The 12,225-nt window shown below is 46.6% G+C and overlaps 1 protein-coding gene across 18 annotated transcripts in view; it reads right to left on the reverse strand.

The window, feature by feature from the left end:
* The window catches only part of CAMK2D (calcium/calmodulin dependent protein kinase II delta), a 185,654-nt gene that overhangs the window by 78,331 nt on the left and 95,098 nt on the right, over window positions 1-12,225 (reverse strand). For all 18 annotated transcript variants that reach the window (XM_074338635.1, XM_074338646.1, XM_074338638.1 and 15 more), the window contains exon 4: window positions 7,972-8,026. In XM_074338635.1, coding sequence (XP_074194736.1) covers window positions 7,972-8,026 — 55 coding nt within the window. The remainder of the gene's footprint in view (window positions 1-7,971; window positions 8,027-12,225) is intronic.

The raw sequence follows: 12,225 nt of genomic DNA on the forward strand, positions 1-12,225 counted from the left end.
AAACTATAAACCTCCTAGAAGATAATACAGGAGAACATCTAGATGACCTTGGGGATGGCAATGACCTTTTAGGTACAACACCAAAGGCACAGTCCATGAAAGAAATAACTGATAAGCTGTGTTTCATTAAAAACTTCTGCTCTGCAAAAGGCCATGTCAAGAGAATCAGAAGACAGGACACAGAATCGGAAGAAATATTTGCAAAGACACGTCTGATAAACGACTATTGCCCAAATTATACAAAGAATTCTTAAAACTCAACAACAAAAAATAAACAATCTGGTTAAAAAGTGTGCAAAAAAACCTGACCTGACACCTCACTAAAGAAGACACAAAGGTGGCAAAACAAGCACAGGAGGAGACACCCCACACCACATATCACCAGGAGCCGCGAATTAAACAGCCAGATGCCACCTCACATCTGAGAGGCTGGTCAAAGTCCAAAGCAGTGACAGCACCAGATGCTGCCGAGGACGTGGAGCCACCAAAACTCAGTCACCGCTCGTGGGGACGCAGCACGGTGCAGCCGCCGTGGACGGCAGTTTGAAGTTTTCTTACAAAGCTCAATGTCCTCTCACCAGATGACCCAGCGATCACACTCCTTGGTATTTATTCAAACAGGCTGAAAATTTATGTCCACACAAATCCTGTACACAGGTATTTATACAAACTTTCTTCATAAACGCCAGATTTGTAAGCAGCCAAGGTTACACTAGGTAGGTTTTCAGAGGGATACAATGTGCTGTGAATAGTAGGCACGAGGTCTTCAGAAAAATCAAACTGGCCTTCCACCCCCAAGATGTACTAATCACCGGAATTGGGTGGAACATACACCCTTCTGACACACAGGAGTGTTCTCGGCACAGAGAAGGATTTGGCCAAATAACCGGAAGGATGAGCCAGCGGCTAGGGCACACGTCAGACACCTTCACAGACATGTCACACTTGTCACACCATCTCTGTGTTTTGTGAACGCTGACTTGGCGGTTATGCAACCACATACTCTAGTGATGAGAGAATGTATGACATCGCTTTCAGTTCTTTGGGAGGCAAGCACTGTTGCTCACCTGCCTTCGGTCTGCTCACCCGTGGTCTGTGCTGAGTGAGTACACACCAAGTGTGTGTTTGCTGCATGAAGGAAATTCCCGAAGATGTAACTGTCTGCCTCAACCCAGCTCTTCCCGTGTTCCCAGACACCTGTCTCCCCAAAGGCAATGTGTACCCCTCACAGCGTTGGCCTCATTCGGTCTAAACCACAGACTTCCTGACGCAGCCTGATCCCCTCTCTGAATTGTAAAATCTGGGAGGAAGGGATGGTGTCTGCCTCATCCTTTAGTCCTGACGTTAGCAATGAAACTATCAGCTCCCCAGTCCAAGGGGTGTAATTTGAAAAAGTATATTTAATATTACATCATTTCAAAATTTGCAAAAGTTAAAAATACACACGGTTTCCTAATAATGACTACAAAACACGCCACTTGACCAAGCTTTCTGGCCGGTATGAATAGATAAAACGGGCAGGGAGGCAGCCACGAGGTGCTCCCTTTGTCAGTTTATCCAACTGGGACATTTACTTAAAAATGTTCAGAAACAGTGTTTTCTCCCTTAAACATTAGGCATCAACGTCTTTCATTAGGAGGCAGGTGACGAACAGAATTTCTTACCTGGGGTAAAACAAACTTTAAAACAGAGAAAATAAGAAGTACTGCATGCAGCAAGACGTGTTTTTGCTAGGAGAAAAAATGTTTATTTTGAAGATGTAACAACTGCATTTTTCTCTAATATGGTAGAATTGTAAGAAATTATCTGAAATTTAAAAATGACATCAGGAGTCCTATTCTACAGAAATCCCTCATTGATGAGCATAGCGTCCTGGCCTCTCAGAACAGGAAAGGACCGGAGACACCCCCCAAACTTCCTCCCTGTGCATGAGAAGAACGAGGCTCAGAGACAAGAGGCGCTAAGGGTTCAGCCCTGGGCAGCTCTGAGACCAACACTAGGTCTGTCCTTTCCGGTCAGCAGTCCTTCTGGGACCCCCCCCCCCCAAACCGGCCACTTTAGCACCCTATTGAGATGACAAAATCATCCCAAGCATGGCTCTTACACATTCACTTAGAGCGGTGGAATTTCCACTGCCATGCACACGATACAGCCTCTGTGTCACACAGGCCACCTGCAGACGACCGCTGTCATCAGGCCGCATTTCCCATCAGTCCTGCAGCAGGCAGGACCACCTGTGGACCCGAGGCCAGGGCTGTGCCTGGAGGCCGCTGCCCTGGGAGCCCCCCATCCCAGCTGCACTGCCCCGTCCTGCCTCCCGGAGCGGCCGAGTGCCCCGAGTGCCCCACCAGGCCCATCCCCGAGGAGGGCTGTGTCTACAACTCGGGAGCTCGCTTGTGTGGGGAGGAAGGGCTCTGCTTCCCTGCAGGCCTTTCCTGGGATTCCTGAGTCTACCTGCAAAAGTGACCATCACACTTTGTTCTTGGGGACAGTGCACGGACGCCTGAATAAGAAAGGTAAGTTCAAAAGGGCAAGAAGAAATGATTTTTTCAGGGCACTCAGAGCCTCTTGGGAAAAGTGTGCCATTAGGAGACTCAATGCACCTCTGAAAATAGAACTTGCCATCAGATCTGCATAGCCGACATTCCACAGGAAGTGAGCGCGAGCCAAACCATTGCCGGAAGGACGTGACACACGGAACGCTCCTCCCTGAGGAATCCCTGTCATTTTATCTTGGAACCAATTGGCTAAGTGCGGTCCAATTTTCCCAGATGAGCAGTTCATTGATAACTTTAAGAGCATACTTTTGTTAACTATCTTTAAAGTGTGCATTTTTATGAAGTGACTTACTTTTCCTCTTCATAGAATACTACCACAATTAGATAATTATTGCGTGTTGGATAAAAGATGGTGCATGGAAAAATACACTTTATCTAAACCTGTGATTCTGGGCCACTCTCTTATACCATGTACAAAAATAAAGTCAAAATGAGTTAAAGACTTAAATGTAAGGCCTGAAACCATAAAACTCCTAGAAGAAAACACTGGTAGTCAACTGACATCTGCCTGAGTAACATCTTTTTGGAGACATCCCTCTGAGCATGAGAAACAAAAGAACAAATACACAAATGGGACTACATCAAACTAAAAAGCTTCTGCACAGTGAAGGAAACCTTCACCAAAAGACAACCTACTGAATGGGAGAAGATATTTGGAAATCATATATCTGCTAAGGGGTTAATATCCAAAACATATAAGGAACTCACACAACTCAAAAAAAAAAAAAAATCTGATCAAAAAATGGGCAGAGGACATGAGACATTTCTCTAAAGAGGACCTACAGATGGCCAATAGATATGAAAAGATGCTCAATGTCACTAATCATCAGAGAAATGCAAATAAAAACCACAGTGAGATACCACCTCACCCAAGTCAAAATGGCACCATGAATAAATCAACAAACAACAAGTGCTGGCAGGGATGTGGAGAAAAGGGAACCCTCGTGCACTGTTGGTGGGATTGCAGATTGGTGCAGCCACTATGGAAAACAGTGTGGAGGTTCCTTAAAAAATAAAAAATACAACTACCGTATGATCCGACAATTCCACTTCTGGTATTTATCTGAAGAAATCCAAAAAACACTAATTTGAAAAGATATATGCACCCCTATGTTCACTGCAGCATTATTTATAATAGTCAAGACATGGAAACAACCAAAATGTCCATCAATAGATGATTAGACAAAGAAATTGTGATACATTTATACAATGGAGTATTACTCTGCCATAAAAATGAAGGAAATCTTACCATTTGTGACAACATGGATGGACCCAGAGGGTATTGTGCTGAGTGAAATAAGTCAGACAGAGAAAGACAAACCATGTGATCTCACTTATGTGTGGAATCTAAAGAACAGAGTAAACAAACAAAACAGAAACAGACTCAGAGATGCAGAGAACATACTGATGGTTACCAGAAGGGAGAGGGTGAGGGGATGGGTGAAAGGCGAAGGGGAACATAGTCAGTACTATGCTGATAGGTTTACACAAGGACAGATGGTCACTAGGATGAGTGGGGTGATCACACTCTATGGCATAGAAGTGTCCAATCACTGTACTGTGCACCTGAAACTAACATGACCAATATAAGCTTGTGCGCCAGGTGTACAGAAATAAAAACCTATGTGATTCTTATCATTTTCTCCATTTAGTAAGGAAAAGAGAAATTTTCAACATTAATATGTGGACATAAATAACTTGGTGGCTATGGAAAGGCCTGGCCTGGTAAGAAGGATGCCTTCCTTTTGCATTTAACCTGACACTGAAGTGATTCATGGAGCCAGAGTTATCAGAATACATCACCCTAGAGTGCGCCCCAGAATATGCTGCCTCAGAAAACGTCACTTGGCATCAGGACTGCTTTGAGCGAAAGGCCACTGAGAATCAACACGCACAGGAAGAGCTCTTGCCTCTGCTTCTCTGCCTAAGAGCAGGCCGCACATTTCCCTTTGAGGAAGGTGCCCCCTCCGTGCACCAGGGTGAGGAGAGTGGTTCTCGTCATTGAAGGTGAGGGCTGGACCCCCCAGTCTCCCTGCTCCTTTCAGTTCCACTTCTTTTCTATGAATTCCGTGCACATAAATATTAACACAAATTGGGTGCCTTTCCTCCTATTAACCTGTCCTGCATTGGTTTCGTTCCTAGGCTCATGTACTGGACATAGGAGGCAGAGGAGCAGCTTTAGTCTCCGATGGAGCCATGGTCAGAACTCGGTTCTGTCACGAAGGTCCCAGTTTACAACACTGCAGCCTGACTTACTTAGAAAGGAAATCTGACAAATTAATCCACCGAGAAAGAGCAACAGGTTTGAGAAACAGGCTGGATGCGTTCCTCTCACTAAATACAGAAAACCAAGTCTGTGCTCCCAGCAGCAGGAGGGACAGCCCAGGCACCAGGGAGGCGGAGCAGGAACCCGGGGCTCCCGCCCCCCAACCTTCCAGGAGTAAGATGGCACCTCCTTACCCCCGAGTCTCATTAAATAACACCCCAGGTGTCCAGGACATCATACAAAATCACTGACCACGTCAAGAACTAGGGAAATCTCAACGAGAAGAAGAAAAAAAACAATGAGTAGACCCCAAACCAAAATGACGATGCAGTGGGAATTATCTACAAGGACATCTTTTCGGCTACAGTAAAAAGCTCCAGTGGATACAGTAACTGAAATGAGAAGCTCAAAGGGTTTGCTTAACAGCAGAACAGAAAAAACTGAGGGGAGGACCAGCAAATTTGAAAAGAGAAAAATGTAAGTCACCCAATCTGGACAACAGACATGAAATAAAACGAACGGACCCTGGGGGGGTCTGTGGGACTAGAGCAAAGGATCTAACATTCCTGTCATCAGTTCCAGAAGCAGAGGAAAAAGAAGGTGAGGCTGAAAAACTATTAGAAGAAACAATGCCTAAAAATTCTCCATCTGGCAGAAGATACAAACCTACATATTCAAGAGGTTAAGTAAACACCAAAAAAGATATACGCCAAGAAATCCAGGCCAAGATGCATCATAGTCAAACTTCTGAAAGCTACTCACATATAGACAAAGGGGACAACTTTAAAGCAGCCAGAGAGAAATAACACCTTACCTTCAGGGGAAAAACAATTAAAATGACAAAAGATTTCTCATCAAAAAGCAAAGAATGCAGCAGGAATTGCCACAACAGTGAAAGAAAATAACTGTCAACCAAGAGTTCTTCATCTGGCAAAAATATCCTTCAGGAGTGAAGGAGAGAATCATGACATTCTCAGAAAAAGGAACGCGAACAATTGGCTGCTAGCATATGGACCCTAAAAGAACGACTAAAGGGACTTCTTGCAGAATGGATGACAGAACCACAGACGGGCAAATGTGAGCTGTGAGAGAGGACTGAGTAGGCAGGAGGCGCGCCGCGGCCACGGGAGGGCTGTGCAGGGGCTGCGCACAGTCCGGCCTCAGGGTCCCACCGCCAGCACGCACGCCAGGCACCCACAGCCGGCAGGCAGGACGCCTCTGTCCTGAAAACAAAGCACTGACGTGATGATTGGGGGGTGGGGGGAGGCAGCCGGTTCCCTCTCCCGACCAGTCAAAGCCAAGGGTAACTCTACTCCCTTCCTGTCGGGCGGGGGACCCTGCTCGCTGCGCCATTTGTCGTGCACGGAGGCCTTCTCGCCGCGCCATCTTTCAGGCGGGGTGTCCTGTGGGGTCTCTGCTCCCGCTCCCCACACAAGAACGCAGGATATGGTGAGGCCGAAAAGGAACACCCACGGAGCCATAGGTAGGGGAGTCATACCACTATGGTCTCACTGGAGGCTGGGCCCACCGGACGTGTGACCTGCCGTCCGCCTTTCCGCCAACCGACCGACCGACGACTCTCCTCCACTCTCTTGACTCTGTTCCTCTCTCTCGGCCCTCCTCTTCTGCTCTCCCCGGCTCTGCTCGGCTCTGCTCGGCTCCTCGGCAATCCTCCGTAGCCGCAGCAGTTATACCAGTGGCCAATCGGCTAACCGGCCACAGCCGACGGCCAATCAGCCACAGCCGACGGCCATTCACCACCTGAGCCAGCACCTTTCCACGTGAGGCCGAGAGCCTGTAAACTACTTTCTGGGGCTCTGTCCCCACACTTCCCCAACGCCTGCCTCACACATGAGCATGGGACGCAGTTCTGCACGAGGATTAACACTATTTCTGAGGGACGGATGAGAAAGATTTTCCCTGCGGATAAAATCATATGCAATGGAATTAATATTCTCCTGTTCCCTGACTGTGGAAGGCAGTGTGACACCTGGAAATCAGGCAGGCAGAGCATGAGACGAGCTCACGCACAACAAAGAACAGACAGAAAGAACTTGATTCCTCACTATCACTGAAGGGCTGAACCAACCAAACTTAGCACCTTCAGGCTCAGGTCCATGAAACAATTTCTTATCTGCGTCCCAGCATCACATTACAATGCTGGCGAGCAGTCCAGTATACGAATCCACTGCAATTACAACCATTTCTCTATTATGGGGTCCTTAGGTTTTGTTTTTTCCCCCCCTCCTTATGAAGGATGATACAATGGCCATCTGTCAGCACGGAGCATTACCTGAAATTACAGACTTTGTTCCTAGAAGTGAAATGTGTCAAATGATACGAACATTTCTGATACGAAACATCAAACTGATTTTCAGAAACGGGGTTCTTATCAACGCCTCCCCCCCATGTGTGGATCTGGCCAGAGCAGAGGCTGTGGACTGTGCCCCAAGACTCATTACTGTCCCTTCATTCTTGTGACAGAACCTCAGTGTACAAATCCTGGTCAGTCCAAGTCAATCTTGGTGACCCCACTTCTCTTGCCAGTGACTGGTCAGAAGTAGGCACATGACCCAATCCTGCCAATGGAAAGAAATACTCCCAATTTTCTGGGTAAGGTTTTTATTCTTGAAGAGAACATGAGACGACATCCTCCACTGGGCATTACCACGAGTACTAAGCTGGACCAAGCCAGTCTGGGGACAAGCCAGTGGGTGGGTGGGGAGGTGGGAGTCTGAGGGTGTCTGAGCCCCTGAATTAAGCAGCCTCGAGGCTCCTTCCTCGGCGTCTTCTCATACAAGGTAACAGATTACACATACTCTTAAAACACTAAGTGGAAAGTCAGCGGTCAGCCATTGTTATTCCCCCAAGGTAAACCCAGCACTGCTAACGACATCACAACCCAGAATCCGGAAGGAAACAGACTCTGCACTGTCTCAAGTATGAAGATTAACTTAGGGTTTCAACAGACACTGTGGAGCTGTCACCTCTTTTCAAAAGAATTAGAGTTCAATGTTATTTGAAGAACATTTTACAAAATTACAGGGTCATTAATTTGGACTGTAGATTGGAAAAAAGCATGTTTAACTCAAAATGGTCTTCAAAGAGATAGCAAAAAAGAAGTGAACACAAGTGTGTTGTACTCACAGATCAAACACCAAGTAATGGAAGCCCTCTTCCGATATGCTGTCGTGAAGTCGCACTAAAAAAAGGAAAAAGAGAAGAAAGTTTGTGTTAGACGTGAGCCAAGGCACAGCACTGAGCCGGGCATGTGGGAGGCATTCGTCTCCTAACGAGCTGCTGGCAACTCTCCCTCAGCCTCTGCAGCCAGTGTCCTCACAGACAGGCCCGAGGTTTCATTCGGTTCTGACGAGTGTGAACTGTGGGTCATACTCAGATCAACCATCTTGTAAGTTGGAAGCACCTACATGTTATAAAATGGCTGAGAGGGTTAAATGAGACAAACTGAAACAATCCCTGTGAAGCTGGGTGAATACACGTAAATGTTATAGATCCACGTAGCCCAAGTCTCCAGGTTCTAACAACTGTCACGCTGAGAGGCTATTCCTCGCGCATCTGTTCACATCCTCGCACGGGGGATGCCACGCGTGCCTGTGTCACTACAACAGGCGGCAAGAGCAATCGCTATGAGAGTCTAGCAAACATCTCTTTGCCTCTGCTCTCCCCTATTTCACAGGAAAGTTCTACACAGCCAACTGTCAAACAGCCTTCATCACGCCGCTTCTAAACTGAAGTCACTCCAGTCCATTTACCAAGTCATACGCCCATGACTCACAACTAGAACTTTCAATAAAATAATCTGCTAGTTCCTCAAACTCATACCTTAAGTTTTCCCATGAGCTGGGCTTTCACTGAAAGTAAGCGAGAAACTGTATTTTCTGAATTGAAAACACTCACTGTGTACCCTAAACTCTAAAGTAAACCCCACATGTAGAACGTTCACACTTCTTTTGTGTCCCCGCCTCCCACGCACCCCCACAGATGGTAAATTCCTTCTTATTCTCCAAACCACCTCGGGTGCCGTGGTCTTCACAGGGCTACAGAGGGCGGGAAAAGCAGCCACTCACAGGATATAAAGCTTCTGAAAAGTCACCACAAAAGAACAATGATGTGTGCTACGACCTGTCCTCAGCATGCAGTGATGGCCACCACACGGAAAACGTGGATTCAAAGAAACATTTATGCTGTCACACAAACCACCACCGTCCACAGAGGGGGTTGGTAGAAGCCATGAAGCCCCAAGCTCACAGACTGTATGATGTCCAGTCTTTAACTCCAGCTATCTTGTCCTTGGATGTCGTCCTTGGCCATTAAAATCTTTTCTGAATCCACCTCCAAAATTTCTCCAAGGCAGAGAAGAGAGCCTTTGGCTTCACCCACAATCATAGAAGGTCATTTGCAGGTCGTGGATTTTCTGTATCAGCTTGGAGGGCTCTAACTCAGGTGACGGGGAGTGAGGCCATGCACGCCAGGCTCCAACCCCGTGTCCCTGGAGTGCGTGACAGGTAAACACAGTGGTCCCCTCTCCTGAGCCTGTCCCGCCAGTGTCACCCTACAAGAGTGCAGCACAGTTTGCTCTCCATAACCAACTCTAACACCTGCTCCCCCTCAGTCCCTGGGATTTCTGTCTCACCAACGCGACCAAGCAGGGGCCATGTTTCCTGAGTCTGTGCGTCCTTCAGAGACTTGGCACACAGTTTGTGCACGGTCTTTCCAACAACTGTGTCTGAGGACTTACTCTACCAGATGGGGGGCATTCTTCCATGTTTTGGGACAGAAACTGCCACCAAATCTCAGTGACCTGTGTGTGTCTGCAGTAAAATGACGGCTGCACAAATACTGTCCTGTAACTTCCGTCGTGTGCAGAGTGTTCTTCCACTTGTGAATATCAGAGGTGCCTGCTGCCTTCATTTAAGCTTGGGCTTCCTAAGAAAACCCCAAGTTTGGCTCTGTTCACAGTCATTCCACACAGTAAAGAAAGCTGGGCCACGACCGATGACTGTGACTTTCTTCAAAGACAGCATCACAGGCTCCTCACTGGGCGGCTGTAACACATCCTGTGTCTAATGAGTGTAAATAATGATACATCTACTCAATGAACTCCGACGGCTATTCTGTGAAAATAAGGTGGATTTCTATGCTGTCCAAGTTAAAAGGAAACGTGCAGATCACAGTGTGAGCAGGGCGAAATGACTACTTCTTTCTGCCACCATTTCAAGTTCAAAGCTTGCAGCGGACGGGGCCATCTCGGGTGCTCAGATCAGAGTTGTGGAGCTAAGCAGAGGTGGCTGTTCCAGGTGCCATGGGAGACAAGGAACTAGTTTCGAGTTACCTCTGACATCAAATGCTCTCAGTATGACGACTACTACTCAGGTAAACAAGGAAACAGTCATCATTTGGGAGTGAATTATTTTTTGAACACGTCAAGAGGTGCTCAGATGCAAGCCTGATGACTGAGCATATGATTTTGTTTTAGTCAAACCCAGTTTCACAAAAGCATTTTGCCAGCAAGCATGTGGTAACAATTAAAGCCAAACCATTTGGCCAAGTTCACTGCTTTTGCATCACACAATCCCAAAATAATCCCCAACAGTTGTAGCCAGCCATGTGACCAGGTGAGATGAGCTCGGGATGAATGATGCCCCTGACATAGCAGGGAAAACTAGCATCATCTTTATTGGGATCAAACGTACACATTTACTTCCCTTATTCCTGCCTCCCTACTTCCTTCCACCCTTTTTAAAACTAAAGAACTGGAAAACCAGAACTAACTGAAATTGTCACACTTTTTGTTTATTAACCCAACTAAGTGATGCAGCCTTCACGTGGACGGCCATGTTTGTGACAACTCTGAGGATGGTGAGCTTCCGGTAACACTGTGAGCGCTTCAGCTGTTAGGCCCGGAGGTGCTGGTACGCCTACACAGAGGTCTGCACAGCCTGGGAACCATGCCCCAGAGCGGCAGACGTCATCAGCTCTCTTCACGCCCTTTCTGGCAGTCAGGAGTATCCACCTTCCATCCTCTTCTTGATAAGTGTGTCAAGGGTTGGAAACTGTGCTGATTTTTACAAAAGCTGACATTAACTATTCCCTGCAAATAACTGTCCATTCATTTTTACACCAAAGGAACCCATGGTGTTCTGTTCAGCACACACTAGCCCCCGCCGGCATGGCCAGCCCTGAGAGCCTGGTGCCAGCTGCTGCCGAGATGCCACGTTCTGGGCGTTCTGGGTGACTGCTCTGTCACTCCCACCGGCTACACACAGGGTGCACACACCCTAATTACAGTCACCCCCAGAATGCTTTTAGGAAGAAATGAGAAAAGCATTTGAGAAAACAGGTTATAGTACATCTTGGCAGCCACTCTTTTCTGAAGTTTGCTAGAAGGTAGAATTAAGTCCATGAATAAATGAAATGAGCTTTCCTAAATGGAAATAGTGCAATTTCTTTATCTATAATAAAATGTCAAATTCCAAGGCATTAAGTATAGGATTTATAAGGGGGAAGAAGGTGTTGCTGAGGCTAAAATATTTCCAGAGTTTAGTTGCCTCAAGGCCTAATCCTCTTCCTCTCTCTAGCGCGAAAGAGTTATCACCTAAGAGTTATCGGCCTGGCAGCTGAGTTGCAGCCCTGGGCACGGGCGAGGCATGGGCTTTGCCGCAGGTGCAGGCAGTGGGATTCGATCACATACTGCGATGCAAACATGGCAGCTGGTAAGTCAGATCCTGTTTCTGTTCCCATCGGCAGTCAGTTCTATTTCAGAGCGAGGCACGCACCAGCCAGCTTAGGCCTCCTCAAAGAGGGGCACCTACACTGAGTTCATCTGTTAATTTAAAAACATTGTATTTACTAGTCTCAGCCATCAGAACAGCCAAATGGCACCGCCGCAGGGAGAAAGTGTAGTCTACCATTACTGCTGGCTCTTTTGTGACAAAGTTGGTCACTTCTAGAGGGAAAACTTGTCAAAGAGAAAACTCAAAAGCACTGAAAACCAAATTCAAAATAAAACTAACATTTCTAGAAAGCTGAAGGCAAATCTGCATACATGCTTTGTTTTCCTTAATCTCTGTTTCTCGTAACATAAATAATACGGGTAACAAAACGACACCAATTTTTATTTCCCCAGTGTAATATACATCAATTTACATTTGTATATTTGAAAACTATGCGCACTGTGTTTCTTTGAAATATGAATCCATGTATACTCTTCATTTTATTTTAAATCGAGCAAAAAACAGGCAGATATAGACAAAGAGATGGTTCTTTGGCGGCTATTGTTGTCCAGGCCCAGAGTCTTACACTTTCATTTTCTTTACTTTAAACATGACAGGTCTAAAATTTGGGCATAAAAGCTTGGAATTTGGCTTAGCTGGAGAAGGC

Source organism: Rhinolophus sinicus, linkage group LG07 (genome assembly GCF_036562045.2).
Source record: "Rhinolophus sinicus isolate RSC01 linkage group LG07, ASM3656204v1, whole genome shotgun sequence".
NCBI lineage: Eukaryota > Metazoa > Chordata > Mammalia > Chiroptera > Rhinolophidae > Rhinolophus > Rhinolophus sinicus.